The sequence below is a fragment of the Astatotilapia calliptera genome, chromosome 1, assembly GCF_964374335.1.
Source record: "Astatotilapia calliptera chromosome 1, fAstCal68.1, whole genome shotgun sequence".
Taxonomy (NCBI): Eukaryota; Metazoa; Chordata; class Actinopteri; order Cichliformes; family Cichlidae; genus Astatotilapia; species Astatotilapia calliptera.
In genome coordinates this window covers 37,602,326-37,623,540 of record NC_137422.1, presented here as the reverse complement: position 1 = coordinate 37,623,540, position 21,215 = coordinate 37,602,326, and the positions used below count along the sequence as shown (strand labels likewise).

At 40.8% G+C, this 21,215-nt stretch overlaps 1 protein-coding gene across 2 annotated transcripts in view; it reads right to left on the bottom strand.

Moving 5' to 3' along the window:
* Nucleotides 1-21,215, bottom strand: part of LOC113026716 (protein MTSS 2-like) — a 79,866-nt gene that overhangs the window by 10,340 nt on the left and 48,311 nt on the right. Inside the window, exons 4-14 of one of the 2 annotated variants that reach the window (XM_026175814.2) lie at nucleotides 17,480-17,564; nucleotides 16,564-16,655; nucleotides 15,453-15,527; nucleotides 10,836-10,993; nucleotides 9,630-9,737; nucleotides 9,443-9,540; nucleotides 6,593-6,869; nucleotides 6,202-6,276; nucleotides 3,324-3,479; nucleotides 2,689-2,871; nucleotides 262-427 (exon numbers count right to left, since the gene is read on the bottom strand). In XM_026175814.2, coding sequence (XP_026031599.1) covers nucleotides 262-427; nucleotides 2,689-2,871; nucleotides 3,324-3,479; nucleotides 6,202-6,276; nucleotides 6,593-6,869; nucleotides 9,443-9,540; nucleotides 9,630-9,737; nucleotides 10,836-10,993; nucleotides 15,453-15,527; nucleotides 16,564-16,655; nucleotides 17,480-17,564 — 1,473 coding nt within the window. The remainder of the gene's footprint in view (nucleotides 1-261; nucleotides 428-2,688; nucleotides 2,872-3,323; nucleotides 3,480-6,201; nucleotides 6,277-6,592; nucleotides 6,870-9,442; nucleotides 9,541-9,629; nucleotides 9,738-10,835; nucleotides 10,994-15,452; nucleotides 15,528-16,563; nucleotides 16,656-17,479; nucleotides 17,565-21,215) is intronic. The other variant, XM_026175839.2, reaches the window with a different exon arrangement.

The window sequence follows — 21,215 nt, the reverse complement described above, 5'->3', positions numbered from 1 at the left end:
GGATGATTAAATGGATTCACTTAATCTGATTTTGGTAAAACTACACTCAATGGTAGGAGTGCTAGTGGGAGGAATACAATAAACTTCTGCAGAAGTTTTAAATATTGATATTTCCCCTAAAAAAACACCTTCCCTTAACAGGTTGCTTTTCCTGGAATGTTACAAAAATAAGATGATGAATGTGGCCAGGTGAAATGTAATATATGTGGGCACCGAATGAGATTAAATGCTGCCATAAAGAGTGTGGTAGATTAGTTTCACCTTGTGAAGGAATTGTGTCCTCTGAGCAGGATGGGGTTGTGGTCTCTGTGCTATATCCACTGGAGTACTGCAGGGAGTCTCTGTTGCTCTTCTGCTGCTCCATGCTGAGTCCCCTGGTAAGCACCATGGCCAGGTCACTGGCTGCTGGAGAAACCTCCTCTCCATGCTGAGAACATACAATGAAACACTGCACTGGAGTTTGAGCAACCCGCTGTTTGAAAACTAAACCCTAATCTACAAATTGAATAGAATAAAAAAGGTTTCTGGTCCTAAAATGCAGTAGCAAAAAGAAAAGAGTTTTGTTTTTTGTTTCATTTGTAAACATCCACCTGAGAACCTGGAAGTGTTTTGCCTGTGCCGTACCTTGTGTTGACAAGGACACTTGTGTTCACAGCCTTTTGTAGACATATATAGGCTTTGTATGCTTTTTCTAAATTGACAACTAAGTCAAGTCTTTAGCTGACTGTCTCAGATGTATTCCACAGTGAATGATATATGAGCTGCTGAGGGCCATGTGACACATCAAACTTATTGGTAATGTCACAAGAAAAGCAATGGTGTGCTTGGTTTCAACGTAACTTTATTCTTTCATGAGTTATTTACAAGTTTCTCTTTGTTCACAGCCATTGACATGTCGAAGAGGTTAACACGTGAGGAGGAGATCGAAATTGCGTTGATATCTGGGGAACGCAGTAACCGGGTCATTGCAGCAGATTTCAATGCAAGACACCTTACGAGACCACCCATCTCCCATGCTACAGTTAGCAAACTGCTTGCTAAGTTTCGTGAAACTGGTTCAGTGTTGGATTTGCCAAAATGTGGACGCAAGAAAACTGTCACTAATGAAGAAACATCAGTGGCTGTCCTAGCTTCATTCAGCAGGAGCCCACAGCGTAGCACAGTCGAACATCCCTTCGGCGGATATTAGCTACTCACAAATGGCACCCTTACAAACTCCAGCTACTGCAGCATCTCAGCGAGGATGACCCAGATCGGCGCACAGAATTTGCAGAATGGGCAAAACAAAAATTGGAACAGGACCCTCAGTTCACGCTGAAGATTTTGTTCAGTGATGAGGCAAACTTTTATGTGAGTGGTGAAGTTAACAAACAAAACCACCGCTATTGGTCTGACACTAACCCACATTGGATGGATCCCTCCAAGACTGTTGGACCAACAAAAGTGATGGTTTAGTGTGGTATATGGGGTACGACGATAGTGGGTCCATTCTTCCATCCATCCATCTTCATCCGCTTTATCCGAGACCGGGTCGCGGGGGCAGCAGCCTAAGCAAAGAGGCCCAGACCTCCCTCTCCCCAGCCACCTCCTCCAGCTTATCCGGGGGAACACCAAGGAGTTCCCAGGCCAGCCGAGAGATATAATCTCTCCAGCGTGTCCTGGGTCTGCCCCGGGGCCTCCTCCTGGTGGGACATGCCTGGAACACCTCACCCAGGAGGCGCCCAGGGGGCATCCTTGTCAGATGCCCGAACCACCTCAGCTGGCTCCTTTCGATGTGGAGCAGCAGCTGCTCTACTCTGAGCCCCTCCCGGATGGCCGAACTTCTCACCCTATCTCTAAGGGAGAGATAGGGTGGGTCCATTCTTCATCAATGGAAACCTCAAGGCCACGGGATATTTGAAATTGCTACATGATGATGTGTTTCCCTCTTTATGCACTGAAGCTGGCACGTTTCTTGAGTTTTTCCAGCAAGATGGTGCACCACCACATTATGGGTGCCAGGTCCGAGCATTCCTAGATGAACAGTTTCCTGGAAAGTGGATTGGTCGTCGTGGGCCAGTTGAATGGCCCCCAAGGTCTCCCGATCTGACCCGCTTAGACTTTTATTTTTGGGGTCATCTGAAGGCAATTGTCTATTGTGTGAAGATACGAGATGTGCAGCACCTGAAACTACGGATACTGGATGCCTGTGCTGGCATTTCTCCTGTGGCGTTGCTATCAGTGTGTGAAGAGTGGGAGAAGAGGGTTGCATTGACAATCCAACACAATGGGCAGCACATTGAACACATTTTATAAGTGGTCAGAAACTTGTAAATAACTCATGAAAGAATAAAGTTACATTGAAACCAAGGACACCATTGTTTTTCTTGTGACATTACCAATAAGTTTGATGTGTCACATGGCCCTCTTCCTATTGAAAAAACAAAAGTTGTATCCAAGATGGCCGACTTCTAAATGGCCACCATGGTCACCACCTATCTTGAGGAGTTTGCCCCCTCACATATACTAATGTGCCAAAAACAGGACTTTAATATCACCAACCATTCCCATTTTATTACGGTTTTATCCATATAAATGGCCCACCCTGTACTATAGGCCATACTTTATACATATTCATGCATTTGTACAGACGTACACACAAATTGCTATCTTCAGCCCGTGTTTCAGTATCATCAACTTCACTATTACCTTGGCAGCGATGTTAGCTGGCGTCATCCTGGCTCTCTGCCCATCATCAGGATGTGATGGCCCAGCATATCCCTGGGAGCCCGGTGATGCCTCACTCTCCCTCAGCCTATCAAGAGGTTCCCTTCTTCGCTGGACTGCCGCTGCAGCCACAGGCTGCTCATACTGACCTGCTTTGGACCAGTCCTGAAGAGGTGAGCGGAATTAATAAACAGGAAGTAGGTGGTAACATTAGCACACACGACTTGTCCACTATCCAGCAGTTTGATGCCCTTCATCTGAGTGCAGAAAGAGGGGGCCTTTATGGGTACATCAAGGACTGTGTGCAGGTCAGAATGTGTGGAACAGAGGCCTTTTCGAGTGTTAGAGAGCATGTATATGTTGATGACCTTTGACCCTGCTTGGTTTTGGTCAGTTACCAGTTGGCAGACTGTAAAACCAATGAGGCAGATGAAGCCAAATAAAATGCACACAAAGCAAGTGGGGATGAACACTTGCAATGAAGCAGTGCAATGTGGTTATGAATGAGTTAATCAGGTGATAAAAAGTAAAAGAAAATAAATTCTATGCATTAACTTGTTAAACAGAAACAGAAGAAAATGTGCAACTGAAGAAATGGAAGCGAATGGAGAACAAACCTTCCACATAGGAACCTTTGATGTGGGAGAGGAGGAGCTGGATCCAGGGGGGCGGTTATAGGGTGGGGACGCAGGAACAGGAAGAATGACAGAGAGAGGCCGGGTGGAGCCAGAGTGAAAAAGAGCGGGGCGGAAGGTAGCGAAGGACGAGCCAAACTGCGGGACGAGAGACACAGTCATGTCATCAGAGAATGGAAAAGCCACAGACATGAAGCAAGAGTGAGCGGGAGACAGGCAGACAGACATTATATATATATATATATATATATATATATATATATATGTATATATATATATATACACAGAGAGAGAGAGAGCCAGCTACTGGGCCACACACGACAACAAAAGCCAAACATGTGTACACACACACACCAAATTCTAAGAAACAGATAGACAATACAGCTGAAACCAAAATGGGCCTCTTGAAACACAATTAGTTACTGCTGCCATGCATCAAAATGACTCTATATGCAAGTTAAGTGTGATTAGAGTGGGACTAAGCCTCTACATCAACAAAGCCTACTTCTAATTTTTAGTCAGATACTGTATGTTTAACACGTTTATGTTGATGTATTTGTAGCAAAAATTCAGATTGATGAATTGTATTTGTGGGATTTGTACAGTGATCAAGGAAAGGCTTAAAGTAAAGGAGCTCAGGTAGAAATCACAGTAACTCTGCTTTTGTTGCATGTACATGGAGCTGTTGCACCATTTTCCCAAAGGTGCTGGATGTGGATACAGTGAGATGAGCTGATGAAACTGATCTAAAGGGTTTTAGATCAGTTTTAGGGGAGCAGGCAAATTTTAATTGTCTCGTGAGTTTTTAATGGAACGTGTCATGTGTCTAGTGTGTCTGCCTCAGATTCCATGATGATTTAATTAAGAACATCCAGAAATAACCAATACATGCAATGCACAGGAGAGACTGCAAGTCTGCCTCGTGATGCTTATGCTAAATCTTGTCAAGATAACCAGTGAAAGTGGGGCACACGGTCCAGCTTGACAATGTGTATCAGTCAAATTAGAGATGGATCACAGATGGTTGTGAACACGTCAAGGGAAAGAGAAGCAGTATATGCAAGCTGGTACGGAGGACAGATGCTGCTTAAGATCAGAAATGAATATTTATTTTGCCTTGCAAGCATGATTTATATAATGGTGTGCAAACTGGCTAAAGAATGTATAATGGAAGAGGAGGAGACAAGTTCCCAAACATAAATAAAACAAGTCTCTGATTTTGTAGAGCTTTATTTGGGTATGTCTCCATCAATTAAAAGCACAGAAGACCGGCGTTACATGTTCCTATTTTCAGTTGGTAAGCAGGGGAAGATGCAAATGGCTGTAAATCTTAAAGCCAACTTTGCAACTGGCACCAATGTGTAGGTGGTTTATGCTGAGGAAGATACAACTTTGCCCCATGTGCCTATGAAAACAGAGCTCTCCAATGCTAATTGCTGCAATGAACATTTTTTTAAATTCGAGAAAATGCATAAATTCAACCAAACCCTCGTGTCTCAAATACATTTGCCTCACTATTCTCTTGTGAGTAAGTGGGCGGTGTTTGATATGATGTTGCTTAATGGTACCACAAAGCTTTCTCTGCTGGAGAACACATCAAGGCCCCAGAGATTTAATACTGTCAGCTCTACACCAAGTTTGACTTACCATTCAGAAATCAAAGTCTCCTTCTGTTCTCGGAAATCCCTGAAAATCTTATGAACGTCCTGCTACCTTGATGAGTGTAACGTCTCATTTTAAACAGCATGTGTTGTGCGCTACCTTGTAATTCTGTATCAACAATGACTTTATACTACCACAATTATCACAGCTGTTTAAAAAATTGCTCAATCTTATATGAAATTACATTTTGTTGTTCTTGCCTGATGTCTCTGGAAAACACTACAGATAATATAGGTGTGAATCTGACGGGTGTTCAGTGGAAATCTGGTTGATTTGGACAAGATGAGGAAACTTGAAGTAAACTTAAATGAAGCAGAGCTTAATTTTTAATTTCAAGTAATTCATTTATCTTTCCCCCCCCCACCAATCATTAAGCTGTATTTGTAAATATATCCTAAACTGAGAGTTTAACTTAAGAATAAACCAGCACTGTCAGGGAAAACTAATCTCTCGACAGTGATGTCACAGACTGACCACAAGTATGATGTATGATTGTATGATTACTGTGTAAAAATCTTAAAGGACACACATTATGCTAACTAGAATAATTTTGTATGATCCACAGCTCACAATAATTCCTGTTTCTCTTATACTGGGCCTTCATTCCATCCTCCATGTGAAGCAAATCATTATAGCCCCCCTCTCTTTAAGTTGGGCCCCGCTACTGGGACATAGACCCACTATATACTCAATACTACATGTATGCACCATGCATACATAGCGTGAATATGAATAAGTATGAATAAGTATCAAGTGAAACTAACAGAAGAATAGTTATGTCTAACAATCATAACTAAGAATAATTTTTGAGGGTAAAAACAAACAAGAGTCTTTTGACACTATAAAAATCATCTAATTTTTTATTCATTTTTTCGGCTCTTTAATTGGAGCATGCCAGAGAAGGTTTGGGAGCCACTGCTTAAAGCTAATTTTCACACAAGGATGGGTCGTCTGTGTTTACAATGACAGCTGTGCATATTAGTGATATCCTCTCGCTCTGACATGATACAGAGGAGGAAGCTCTCAGAAACAGAGTGTTAGGAAAGTCTGAAGCCTGAGCTTTTGGCTCATAAGGACTACTTGTACACACACTGACCTTTATTTGTTAACTTTTTAGGACCACACTTTTATTGCTTTAATTTTTTTTATGCTGCATTTCAGACTGTCCATGTTATATATTATGAATAAGAATACTTACAGTGGTGGGGGAGCTGCATTCACTGACTGACTGGCATGTTTCTGAGGCCTCTGATGATGCTGAGCTGGATGATTTCTACACCAGGAAAGAAATAAGAGTGACACAAACCGATAAGAGTTTAGACCAAGAACCAAAACACATGTGTGAAACTTAATGTTTTTCATTAGATATCCAGTAATTAAATTCTATTCAAATATTTGTCCTTTGTTATTTTAAAGTTACACTGAAATGTTTAGTTTACCTGCTGGCTGTCCTTAAAATAGAGACCAAAAATTTTGTGTCATTGTCTTTTTCAGGCTGTGCGTGTGTCATTGGAAGCCAGCAATTTAAGCCACAGTAACTCTGAACGGGTCACATAAATAATGTAAATTTGTCCATGAGGCATTTGTACCTGACTAGTGATGTCTGAGGGCATAGGTGAGGGTGGCTTGGAGTAGATGTTGGCATCCTGGGACACGAAGCCCGAATCATGTGAGGAGACACTGCTGAGGCGGTGGGCAGCAATGCCCCCCGGTGGTGGAGGCTGGTGCGGCAGGCTGCTGCGGTAGCGACAGGAGGAGGAGGATGATGAGGTGGGCGAGTGGGGCAAGGAGCCTCCGCCACCAACACCACCACTACCACCTCCCCCTGACGAACGGGAGGCACTACTGTGGGTGCTGTTTACACTGCTGTTGGGGGAGGAAGGTGTAGAGGAGAAGGGAGGGGGCAGAGCGATGGAGGTGTGAGGAATGTGGAGGTGATGATTCCCAGCGTAGAGCGAAGGCAGTATCAGAGAGAGACAGCATGATTAGAGAAGTAATGGTGGAATTCAGAGAGAAGAAGTGGGGTTGGTTGTTGTAGAAAGTGATAGATTGACAATTAAAGGAAGTGTTGGAAGTTCGTATGATGGGTTGAAGGACCAAGAGGAGTTTACAGCAAATCGTTGGTTCATCAGGTCAGTGAAAACCCGCAGTGCGATGCGCAGTAAAGCCACACACCAGGAACAGTTAAAAGTAGAGACCCGCAACAAAATCAGGTAAGCAAAGATCCAGCAGGAGAGAAAGAGGGCAAATCACATGAATGCACACAAACAAGACACAAGTAATAGAAGATAAGTGAAAAAGAGTACACAGAATGGCAGTTGTTTTGAGTGGAAAAGTGGGAAAGAAAAGGACAGGAGGGGGTAGACAGAGGGTGTGTAAACTTAGAAGGATCCAGCACACACACATCTATACACACAGTAAACACTGAAGGCAAAATGCTGTGAATCCGCTTCACATGCACTGACACTCATACAGTTTGCTTCACAGAACCATAGAAATCAGTTTGTAGTCTTTTGAAAGTATTTAGTTTTGTTTATGCATTTGGCTTATAAAAGAGAGGCTGTCATAACTTATCTTAAGGCCAAAGTCCTAGATTCTTTATTATCATTTATTTATAATGCTTTTCTGTCTGAAGGCAGTGCTTCTGCTGAGGATGACCCAATCATCAAAAGCTTGTTGAAGCACCAACTTCATCAGATGTATAAATGACGTCTTGATGCATTCTCAATCATCCAGGAAAGTAAATCTCCAAAAGTTGATTCTGTTCATCTGGACGTAGCGTTTTGTGGGAGAAACGTTTCGTCACTCATCCAAGTGACTTCTTCAGTCTCAGCTCACTGCAGGTTTCCCCAATCTTATAAACAGTACATTTGCATAATGACTGAAACCAGCCCACTGAAGGAACAATGGGCTGGGAGGTCAGTTCCTTAATCTTAATCATGCAAATTCTCATGACCATTGATCAACAACCACTGACTAAAACATCTGAGTGACCTCACTGGAGGATGAACATCTGACTCTCATCATCCACTGGAGCACAAACTGGGTGTCATCAGGACACTACAACACAGAGCGAACACCATCCCCACTGACACAGCAGCCAGGGAGGCAGAAGAACAGCACATCAAGAAGGCCCTGAGTAAATGTGGTTATCCCAGCTGGACTTTTGTCAAAGCTGGAAAGGCACCTAAAGAAAGCTCCAGCCGATCCAGGAGAGAAGGACAACCGCTCCATAAGCGAAAACCTGTAGTGATCCCATATGTGTCAGGAGTATCAGAACAGTTGAGACACATTTTTTTTTAACACCGGGTTTCTGTGGCTTTTAAACCCCAAAACACGCTGCGCCAAAAATTGGTCCACCCCAAGGATCGGGTCCCCCGAGTAACATAGTGTACGCTGTTAAGTGCCAGGAGGATTGGCAGGATTTATACATCGGGGAAACCAAACAACCTCTGGCGAAGCAGATGGCACAACACAGAAGAGCTACCTCGTCAGGCCAGGACTCTGCAGTCTATTTACATCTACAGGCCAGTGGACACTCTTTCAATGATGAGGATGTAACATCCTGGACAGGGAAGAATACTGGTTTGAGCGTGGAGTCAAGGAGGCCATTTAAGTGAAAAGGGAAAGACCGTCTATGAATCGAGGAGGGGGCCTAAGGATACATCTTTCGCCATCTTAGAATGCTGTGATTGCAGCCATTCCCCAACTCTCTGTGAATGGTACTCATGGCCATTGATCAGTGGGCTTTGATCAGTGGTTGTTGATCAATGGTCATGAGAATTTGCATAATTAAGATTAAGGAACTGACCTCCTAGCCCATTGTTCCTTCAGTGGGCTGGTTTCAGTCATTATGCAAATGTACTGTTTATAAGATTGAAACCTGCAGTCAGCTGAGACTGAAGAAGTCACTTGGATGAGTGACAAAACGTTTCTCCCACAAAACGCTACGTCCAGATGAACAGAATCAACTTTTGGAGATGTATAAATGACCTTTCATTTCAACAGACATTTGGATTTAAAGAGAAACATCCTTTTTTCTGATGCCCTTTCAACTACCTGAACAGGCAACCTTTCACTCAGCATTTTCTAATTTGCTGGCTAAGTTTACTTTTTAATATTTTTCAGTCAGTTTTTGGCAGTCATCATGTTTTAATGGCCATGTTAAAGCTATATGTGGTCCAGTTTGATCAGTCCAATAGTTATGCAGAATCACCACAGCCTGATTATGAAGGAACATTTCTGGGGTTAAATGAGTAGCTCTATCACCCATAGACACTTGTTTTTCGGGGACTGCACAGAATGTAATGACAGACTGACATGTAGACAAAACGACTGACAATCACACTGACATATAAACATCAAGGATGGCTCCTCTTTCTGATACTCAGAACACTGCCTATGTGTGTATGGATAAGAGTGTATTTGTGTGTGAGTACCTGCACATGCTGCTCTTGCGTGAGCCAGAGCTGCTTGGGGATGACGGAGGGGTCTGATAGGACCAGCTGTAATCGGACCCCTTTAGATCTTTAATCACCTGAGAGAACGTGTAGGAGTCAGAGGTTTGTCTTCTATTTGTTTCTGTCTTTGTGTATTCTGGATGTCATGTTTGCGTATGCTTTTCACCTGTTCACTGGCAGGGGGCAGTTTGTGCGGATCAGTTGTCAGCACAGTCAGGTCATCAATGATGGCCTGGAGATGGGTGATCTCGCCCAGCATAGCAATCTCTCCATTCTTAAAACAAGATAGAAAACATTTTTACTTTTTCTTTTACACTAAAGTCCAAAAATTCTCAGTGTACAGTTTCCACAACAACCATAACACAGTTAATTATACTCAAAGCTCTAGTTATTTTTATGTATGATTATTTTTCGTGATATAATTAAACTGTAAATTAGGTACTGTAAGCAAAGCAGTTTAGTTTCTTGTCTTTATAAAGATAATGTGGTTGACGTGTCAGTACGACACAAAGTAACAACTCATTTTACACGTTTTTGCTTTACATTGTTTATTAATTAATGGTTTTCTGCAAGATAAATGTTATACTGATGCTATTCTTTAAAGTGTCTCCCATCAGTACAGCCCAAGGTTGTTCATTTTAGCCTTATAGTTTTGTAGCTAAATACATGTGTTTTTTTTTTTAATGGGGCAATATCAAACAATGGCCTCTGGCATAAGGGTTCAAATACAGTAATTATCAGTGGAGCTACATCAGTTCCTCCTGCTATTGGCGCTTGGATAAACTCCTTGACACAGTGTATGGAAATGGAAAGGATTACGTACTTTCTGAAAAATAAGTTAATATATTTTGATGAAATTTGGAAGCCATTTAAACATTTTTTAAAAGTAGTAAATATAGAACAACTTATGTAGGAGAGTGGAGTAGGAGGAAATTGTTAGCATTGTGCATGCTATTTTTGTTTGTTCCTATTGGATATATTTTCTTCTTTCCCTTTTTTTTTTTCTTTTTTTCTTGAATTATGTATAAATGCCACATATGGTACAATTGTATATATATTTCATTTGAGCTTGTGTTTTTTTTTTTTTTTGTTTTTTTGTTTGTTTTTTTTTCCTTTGGTCGGAAGAGAGCAGAGCGGGAGGTGAGGGTGGGGGAAAAGGGTTTCTATTACAACAGCATATTATGGGAAATTACCTTTGAATGTTGTTGAAAAAGTAATAAAAATATTTAAAACAATTATCAGTGGAGCTGTTCAGTGAACATGCTTCTCTGTACGGCACTTCAAAAGTTACTTTAGACAGTGCTTGCCCTCATCTGTCCATCTTTCCTCCTGCTGTTAAAGTCTATCACATTTCCTCCATATGTGTCCTCACCACAACTGGCTGAAGGAAACCAATGAAGGTGCAGAAGCGACCCCTCTCCTCCACCAGGGCACGGCGCACCGCCTGCTTCTCAGTCTCCTCCATCAGCAGGCACATGTCGGTCACATCCTGCATGGCACTGTCGAGCTGTGGCTGCAGGTCCCCTCGCCCTGGGTGGGAGAAGGCGCAGCAGTGGGTGAGAGACGTTTATCAAACGAGAGAGCAGAGACTGACACAGGAAGGTAGAGGTTTTCATCAGAGGGTGAAAATGAAAAAGGAAAGAAAGATGGAGGTGTGGAAAAGTGTTAATGTAACTAAATGTGGATATCTCTCATAATGCAGGAGTTCATCCAACCGCTAGTACAGATTATAAAATTTTGACCAAGACAAAAAAAGCAGCAACTTGTTTAAGTGTTTGTTTTTAAGCTATTTTAGCTCTGTATTTGTTCTAATGTTAATGTGCAGTAGTCAGTTTCCTATGTTGTTTTTTAATGAACTAAGACTTTTTGCTAAAAGTTTTGCTAAAAATGTAATGTTATCATATCTGTTGTAACTATACTGCAATACCTTGATAATAAAAGCTTAAATATAAGTGCATATGTAATCTGAAAAAAGATTGCTATCTCTAAAAAGACATCAAATGCAGTAAATGGAAAGCAAGACATGAAAATTTCTTTGTAGTTTTACAGCATGTAAGAGCAGAATGAGGAACAAAATGACAGAGATAACAGACGAGGAGAGGTAGCATGAGAGTCAGACTGAAGCCTGCAGTGTCACTACAAAGCTGATAGTAACAGCTACAAGTCATGCAGGAGTCAAGGAAGAAGTTCAGTTACATCATGCATTGTTAAAAGTGACACTACACGACAGCTAACTACAGACGCTGAGCTCTAATCTGTCACGAGGGGCAAAACTTGTTTAGGAAGCATTGGAGCTAGTTCATGTAGTTTTTAAAAAGGTCATGGTTACAAGTTTCATTAGTTTCAATGGAGAATTAAAAGCTAAACCCCAGTTGACCATTTAGGTGCAATAAATAAACTGTCATGTTGTTGTTGGCTCAGTAGAATGATGCCCATTACAAGCAAGGCTGGATTGCCCACTGGGCACAGTATGTAACTATTCAGGTGATCCGAAAGGTTGAGGTTCAAAATGTGACATTCAATTTGTGGTAAAAAGACTACAAATAATTATGTTTGTGCAGAAAAGTCAGAAGTATATTTTAACCTATAAATTAACATCACTTAACAACATTGCTACCCCACCTCATGAATCACCGGTCACAAAAAAATCTCAATATCAGTTGTTTCAGGCAAATTAAAATTTTCTGACTGAAACCTTCCAACATCAAAATGCATGATCTTCTACAATGACCCTAACACGTCTGCTCTGTAGAAGATAATGAAAGTTTTTTTTATCATTTTTTCTGTGTTGATTTAAAGCTTTAAATCTTCAAATCTGGTCATGCAGACTTTTGAACATTGTCTGGTTTCTCTGGCACCAAAGGAGGAATAAAATATGGGAAATACAACACAAATACAAACGTCAGTTTTTCCGTTGGCCACTGGGCAAACTGTTTTCTGCACATTTTCTGCACACAGACTAGAATGGAGGACTTAGCTGATTAAAATGAAGAAAACAGACTGAGAGTGATGCAGTTCAGGACACACACAGCACGTGTTTCATGTTTAAACTAGAGTGGCACCAGCCTAAAAGCACCTGTGTTGTAATGGGGCCTCAGATAGAAATTTGGCTTTAAGGCTTTATTATTTCAGCTTGCAATGTGCTTATATGGTGTACTTGACAAAATAATTGTATGCTAATTACATTACCATAAACTCATAACTAATTAATAACAATTTATGCACCGAGAGCGAGTTAAATTAAACAAAAGCCTACAGCTTATTATGGGAGTCCCTGTGGTGGGTTAATCCAGCCCTGATAAGGTTCTCTCTATTCCCCTTAAGTCTGCTTACATGACTATTTCATTATGAAAGACAATTTCCTGATATACCCCCAAAACTTTTGCATGACCTCAAATTTAGTAATAATCACTGCCTGCAGGCAAATGCTGGAAATTTAAAAAGAAAAGGATGTGATGCGGTAGAGCAGCGAGCGGCAGGCTGATACTTACCCTGCATCTCTATAGAAATACCAGAGGGGAGGAGAGACAGAAAGACGTAGCAGTGAGAGGGGGAGACAGAAAAAAAGGAAGCAAAGTAAGGAAAGAGAAAGGAAACAGAGAGAGAGTGACAGGGGCGGGGAGAGCAGAAATAGCAGAACTCATTGTTAGGGTTAGTACAAGGAAGCCATCACAAGACAGCCACAGTGCCAAATGTTAGAGCAAAATAACACAGCTGCAACCAAAAGTTCAATCCAGAAACAATAATATCCTCAAGCATCAGCTGCGATGGGGCTTATCAGACACAGGAACAGACATTGCACAGTTTAACTGTTAATCTAGTCCTGTTAAAGGATAGTTTAGGTTTTCAAAAGTGGAGCTGTCTCATTTTGGAGATGCACCCAGGTATGCAACATTGTGGAAACATTGTGCCAGTGTGGAAGAGATCAGCATCAAAACGTATTTTAGCCACATGAACTCTCATGTCATGTGAACTAGAATGTCTGATGGCTTTAAACATTGCATGGATAGAAGTTCAGACTGAGGACTAAGGAGAAAGGGCAGTGTGACGTCGCGGTATGCTTTTGTACTTTTTTAAAAAACACATTTTGCTGCTGACCCTTGAAAGCAGGACTTTGCTTATCTGTTACACTGGTAACTTTTCAGTTACAGTACATACAGTAGGTGTGTGATAACTTCTACAATAGGTAACACACTGACTACTGTGAAGCGCCTCATACAAACCCCCCGTCAAAGATATCAGACTATCGTTTTAAGATAATTTCTTATATTACCCTTGTTTTATGTGAGAAAATGACATCTCTAAGCATATAACTTGCATTCAGATTCACAGTCACTGGGTTGCTTTTGAAGGTGTGGACTTCCTAAAGAAATCAGGCTAGAAAAAACTGACATGATCATGACGGGACTTTTTATCAATACAAACGAAATCTTTAGTGAGAAACAAACTGAAAACTAAGATTCATAATTTATATTAAATAGTAGCCTCTCTAATATACATTATTGCTTCACAGGAAACCTCTGAAGACAGGCTGAATTTAAATTCTTCTTCTTTTTTCACTGATTTTGATCATATATGATTTGAAGCAAAAAAAAAAACTTACCAATTTAAATGGTGCAAACTTTTTTGAGGTACCAGTATCAACATTATCATTATTATTATTGTTATCACATTACCAACATTCTAAGCGTTTGTTCACAGCAAACCTCTCAATTTTTAATTTTTTTTTGCTTTCCATAGTGGCGCATTTTTCGCCTTACAAATACTGTTTACTCTGTTTCCAACATACTAATGTGCTTACAAGCCATTCTCCCTAAACAGAATTTAAAGATTAAATAGCTGTTTCCTGTAAAATGTTAACTTTTTTCTTTTTCTGTTTCAGTCCATTAGTTGTGTTTGTGCCAGCACAGCACAACAAACACAGCTAGCCTCATCCAACTACTGCAGTAATAAATGCTAATGCAAACCCCACCTAACTAAGTAAAGAGGAATGACATATTAACATATTCACTTGCTTTTCTGTTTAATAATTGTAAAGACAAAAATGATGGACTCTCACAAAGACTGCCCCAGGAAACTAAGTCCAAGAGTTACCTGTGCTTTGGACGACAATTTGTTTTCTTATTTTTCCCATGAGGCAATGCAACTGTAGGCTACGTAAAGGCTACCAGAGTGTGGAATACTACACCAGAGGACCTGACCTCTACAATATGGTAATGTAAACCCACCTGACACAGTCAGGCATGAGTTACTGTGCATATAGAAGGAAAAGCTCCATCATAGCTGTAGGAAAACATTTTGGAAGTTGTCCTCATGATGCAGGCTGAGAGACTGTAATGAGCGTGCAAAGTATTCATCAAAGCAAAATGTGGCTACTTTAAAGATACTTCAAATTGAAAGTGCATTTTGCTTTCCCCCCTCTCTTTCTACATAAATATACATTTAAATTCTGACAAACCCTTGAATGAGTGTTATATACTCATTCAAGGGTATATGTTTTATATAAAATATAAAACAACAATTTCAATAATGATAAATAATTATCTTGAAATATATTTTAGACAACTTGCATGTGTAAATTAATCTGCCTGGCAACTGAACGGAAGCAGCAGCAGAAAGAAACCAACAATTATTGGCTGCTGCCTCACTGGGTAAAGCGATTCAGGACAAATGAGAAAAGATCTGTAATTTTTCAGAACGCCACCAGATGGCAATATAAACTTATAACGACTCAAGTTACTGTTTGGATGATGCTCACGTAGTCTGTTATCAAGAGTGCCAGTCAGATACAAAATGGCTCATTTTTTGTGATTAACTGCAGCCTTACACTTACGATGTTGTGTTTAGATAAATAACAGTAGGAACAATGAACTGGATATCTAAATATATTTACAGCTGCAATACATAAAACACACAAACAGCACTTTACAAGAACTGTCTGAGTGACAACCATGAGCCTGAGCTTGACTGTTAGACAGCTGATCGTTACCTTTACGAGCCTTCTTCTGCAGTTTCATGGTGTCAGATGATTTCTTCTTGATCTCGTGACGTGACCTCTTGTACTCTTGACAGAGAATAAAGAGAGATGTTTTAGAAAAACGAATGCAAAAGCTGCTGAGCAAACTCATACTGTCTTGCATTTCCAATAATAACTCAAATAGAAACAATATTAACTTTCAGGAACCGAAACCACCAAGAGGTCAGCGAAACACTGATTATTATGTTTGGTTTCAGATGTACCCGCTCCCGTTTAGACACTGTTGTATGCAAAGGTATAGTTTTAGAACCGAATGATGTGGAAGCAAATGTTTAAGTAAGATTACCTGTTTACTGCGGAAACACATATTAACAGGTAAATATCCTGTTTATATTGACAAAGGCTAGTTCTACTCCTGCATATGAACATACAGTTTGGTTTGGAAAAAATTTTCATGGTGTCAGGTTTCAGTCTGATCATAGTCTGAGTAGTATGGTTTATGGAATGAGGAAAAGACAACATGTATTTGGCACAATGATATCCTAACATCACTGGCTTTGTCTTTTTTAAAGCATTTGTAAAGAATGACCAGCGCACAGAGCAGGAAGTGTCCCGGCTACGTCAGAAGCCCCAAAACATGCTTTGCCTCAAAGTTTAGGTCAACTATCTGACACCCTGGCAGTGGGACAGATAATGGAACAGATAACTTGATGAGAATACTTCCTTGGCATTTTCAGACATGATTCTTTGGCTGTTTGACAGTTAGGACATCTGCAGGCATTACTTTTCCAGCTGCTGGGGTACAAGCTTACAAGGAGTGACGATGAGCAGGTAAAGAGGAGCGTAGCTCTAAGAAGCTGCAATGTGATCAAGGTAGGCATACACGCCACATGCAGCGCTGCTGAAACCTCATTTTAAAATGGTGTGCAGAGTTTGCATTTTCTGTTCACTGCTAGCCTGTGCTAGCATAGCAATGGTGCAGCCCAGCTGATCAAACATTTGCCCTTCTGTTAGAGCCGTACATAAGCAGTACACTTAAAGCTACTTCAGCGGTGAGGATATGGGGTTAGAATTTAGTGATGTTGAAGTTGAATGAATAAGCAAATCTGGGATGTCTGTGTACCTTTGGCGTGATCCTTATCCAGCTGGTTGGCTGTCTTTTTCCAGTCCTCAATCTTGTCCTGAAGAGGAGTGATAAGACTCTCCATCAAAGCACTGTGGGAGAGACAAAGAAGTAGATATTTGAATGCAAGTTAGATGCACTGGCAGTATTAGAGACAGTGAGCAGGGATTCATTAAATAGTTCCTAAGTGTGACATTGTGACAAATGACTGGTTTAATGTAAACCTGCAATATTCAGATCTCCACAGAACAGTGCAAAAAGTACAAAACATATTTCTGAAAACATGTTAATGTATACATCACCTCCACCTATTGTTCTACTTCAGAATTTTAGTAACTGGACATTTTCCCACAACATGTCCACACATGCATACACATGTGATACACATGCTCAAATATTAAGATAAATGCATGACTATTACGACATGTGTACATCTTTTATGTAAAGCCACACAAGAGCTTGAAGATAAATCATTCATCAAAAACCCCGTCATTACCACAGTCATAGATCATTATCGCCATTACCATCATCATCAGCGTAATAGCTTTTGCTGTGGAAAAGTCATTAGAAAGTAGAAAAAATGAAGATAAAGGCAAACAATGGTTGAAAGCAGACTCTGGTGAGGTTTCCAGAGCGGTTTGCATTGTGTGCCATAGCTATATTTATTTACAGCCACTTCAATATGGATAGACAGACCAATGTTCCTAATGGAGTCCATATTGCTGTCAAGAAAACCTCACCAAACATGTGCCCCATCATAAAACAAAGTCAGCTTTACTTGGAAATACACACATAGTTGAGCATTTTCTGACTTCTGAAAGATCCTGATGGGCTGCAGTTTAGGATCAGAGGAAAAAGTTACAGAAGGGAACAAATTCCTACTTGAAATAAGGGAGCTTGAAGGATAATTTCTTACTTGGTGAACTGACGAAGTTTGGCCTCAATGCTGCGATGCCTCATGCACATCCTGGTCAGAGCTGATCCGATATCTCTGGTTGCCCCTGGAAAAACAAACCAGGATCTTATTGTGAAGCATAAAATCTCCTAGTAAATTTACCACAAAGACCTCTTTTTTCTGTTCCACAAAAACATAGATCACAAAGCTGTGATCAATATTTACGTTACAGCTCGCTGTGTGCTGTGTAATGTAATGCAGTTAAAAGCGCTGCATCTTTCAAACACACGAACAGCTACACAGACTTTGTATTATTTTACCTCCAGCCAGTGTTTACACAAGACACCGATCTGCCTCGTGTAGACACTACGCGCACACCCCGGCTTCATCCAAATAAAGCAGTGTCTTGTGAGTGTGTGTGTATCCTGTGCAGGGACCCAGTTTCGTGAGTAGCTAACCTGCAGCTGTAAACAGCAGTCTATTTTAAGGCAGTAGATCCATGTGGAAAAAGTTGACCTCAGAGTTTAAGTCAATTTAAGTGATGGCAGAGACTGCTAACTTCCAAACAAGGTGCTCAGATCTGTTGCCGCTGCGCTACAGGTGGAAAGCCTGCACAAGAAAAGTGATTAAAGCTTTATTCTCAATGCTTTAAATGCTACGCATTTAAAGACTTTTAAACAGAAGTCAGGCTTATATAGTATACCTTACCTAGAGAGACCATAATCTCTACTGCCAGTGAAATGTATATAGCAGAAAATTCAGATTAAACAGCAACCAAATGGGATTTCCTCCTGTTTATCATACGGGCTTAGGCTGGCTTACAAAGCAATGTGCAGGGGGAGTACAGCAGGAGGAAGGGCATTAATCTAATATGTTCTTTTTAACATTTTCATCCAAAACTGGAATTATAATTTCCAAATAAAAAGGAAATTTTCAACCAATGCACACGTTTACTGGAACTTTACTTCCACTTAGCTTTAATTTCACCATATAAAACACATAATTTTGTAATTGTAGAAATATTCTTCATTTGCACTCTGCCTGTCTGTGTCCTGCATTTGGGTGCTCACCTATGCACACTCCACATGACAAAATGATTGAAATTACTTATTAGTTAAATATATATTAGTTAATATTGTTAAATATTAGTTATTTAACAGCCCTGAACTTTTCTAGACCTTACCTAAAGGAACTGCGTGTCAGGATATGTCTAACAGAGTTGAACTGAACATTCATCAGGACCATGCAGCAGTCTCTCAAAGCGGGCGTGTTCTTATGCAGTGCAGAATTTGTTAGCAAGACACAAAAACGTTGGTACAGCAAACTTTTTGGAGTCAGTTTGATCATGTTTGAACAGACTTGAGCTGCATGCAGATCAACTGTGAAGAGCTTTTAAAAAAACTGAATGCACTCTGAATGCAGTGATGAGTGGCCCGAAGTGAAAACTGGTTTCACTAGATGCCCCAGAGTTTAGCTGGCTCAGTCGATAGTTTATGGTTTGTCAGACTGATGGTCCACTGAATTTGCAGTGAGTAAGTCATGTGTCCTGCCTCCCGCACACTCCATCCAGGCAGCTGTCTCATCTAAATCTGAGTGCTTCTGGTACACTTAAATGAACTCTCTCCTGTTGCTTCCTAGATGTGAGAAATGTGAACTTTGGACAGTCTCCAACCTAATCTCCTGATACCCTCTGAAGTTCATGTGTGAAAACAGCTTAGGGTGATGATGAGGCAGTTAAGCTTTGGGAAGTTGGGTTAGAGTTTTTAAAAAGTGAAATGTATATTTTAAGGAATAAAATTCCTGCTGTTTCCTGCTCAAAGGCAGACATCCACGTCACCACTTCCACCACAGTGGCCTCAGCAGCTTTAAACCTTTGACACACAAACTAGTCTAGAGTACCCCATAATTACCAGGGAGTGTGGAGACCTCCTTTGCAGTCAGTTAAATCTGCATTACCTACTACATTTGATTTCACAAAATCAGTGTTATGTGGGTTCCCTTCTGTTCTAATATGAAACAATGATTTGGTGCTATTCTCGTCTGATCAATCTAATGCCTTGCTCATGAGCAGTACAGTGGTAATTAGTATTGTTCATTTAATTTCCTCACCAGATAGTCAGCAGATTCAAATCAGCAACCCCTTGATTAAAACAACCACAAGGCATATACTCAGATGTATCAGGCATACATCTGAGCATATGCCTTGTGCCTACCACACAACCACACACTCACAAACACCAAACCACACACATGGACTCTCTCCCTCTCTCTCACACACACACACACACACACACACACACACACACACACACACACACACACACACACACACACACACACACACACACACACACACACACACTGTGTTGTTCACAACCAGAGAGAAGTGCGCCATTCATAATTAGCAAATTCCTCCCTCACGCCTCCTGTTCTACCCGGCAACCATTCATTAAAGCAGCGACACCCACCCCCAAACACACACACATTCATAGACACATACACACATACTAAGAATATAAAAGTGTACAATGTGCACGTTGAGCAGTTATACAACTGAAGGAGTAGTTTGAACTGTGCCTGCCGAGAATGTGATCTTACCCCAGATCAGTGAGTGGATCTCAAGTGAAACTAATGAAGAGTGTCGGTGTGTGATAGTTCGTGTCGAAGGAAAAATGAAGATTTGGGAAAGAAATGAGAGAGGACGAGGTGGAGGAGAGATGAGAGGGAATGAAGACTAAAAGGGTCGCTTTGCACATTTTAATGAGCTCACTGCTGGAGTGAGAACCACGGGACTGGAGTTACAGCCAAGTGTGTGTGTGTGTGTGTGTGTGTTTGATCTCTACATTTATGATGGTGCTCTTCCTGTTTGTCTGTTATTACCAGGCCTCTCAGACTCCATAGGAGATCAACAACTAGACAAAAAAACTGTAACTACTCACATCTGGAATCCAGCTACTGTGTCTGTCCACATCCAAGTCAGTTTTCGTTTTCTCCGAAGCCAAATCACCATGTTAACTTGAACCAAAAGAGGAACTAACAAGACTCAAACCACACTGAACATACTTATCTTTTGATTTGCTTCACCGTTTATGGATTGCTGTATGTGAATGAGGATTACATAATTGTACACACACTGTAGGTGTGTTCAGCTGTGATCATTAAAGGCAAAAAGCAAAAAATAATAATAATAATAATAGTGTATCTATAGTCTGCTTTTAATAATATGTGAACAAGAACAAAAGTTTTTAAGGAAAAAGCCACAGCCCATGAAATTTTTTTTTACTTTACAGCCTGAGAATATATTTTTCAGAATTACAGTTTTTTTATGTTTGTTATTTTCACATAATTGGAGTGCACCAGTTTTCAGAGATAACCCCCCCCCTCTCTGTATGTCTGTCCTGCAGCGGGGTGGGACGGCCTCCTGGGACATGCGACCTTACTTGTTTTCCTTCATGTTCCCTTCAGTCACTCTCCCTTTCCTGCTTTTGATATGCTTCCTGGCTGCAAAGTGCTCTGTGAATATACTGTACAGAGGGATAAAAAAAGGATAAAAGAGTAACAAATCCACTTTTGGAATTTGGAGGGATGAGGTGAAAGTCACATGTTTGTCAGCCAAGAGACTGTGTGTGTGTGTGTGTGTGTGTGTGTGTGTGTGTGTGTGTGTGTGTGTGTGTGTGTGTGTGTGTGTGTGTGTGTGTGCGCCGGGAGTCTGTTTAGGAGTTTTTGCTCGCTGAGGAGATTTATTTAAACTCACTTT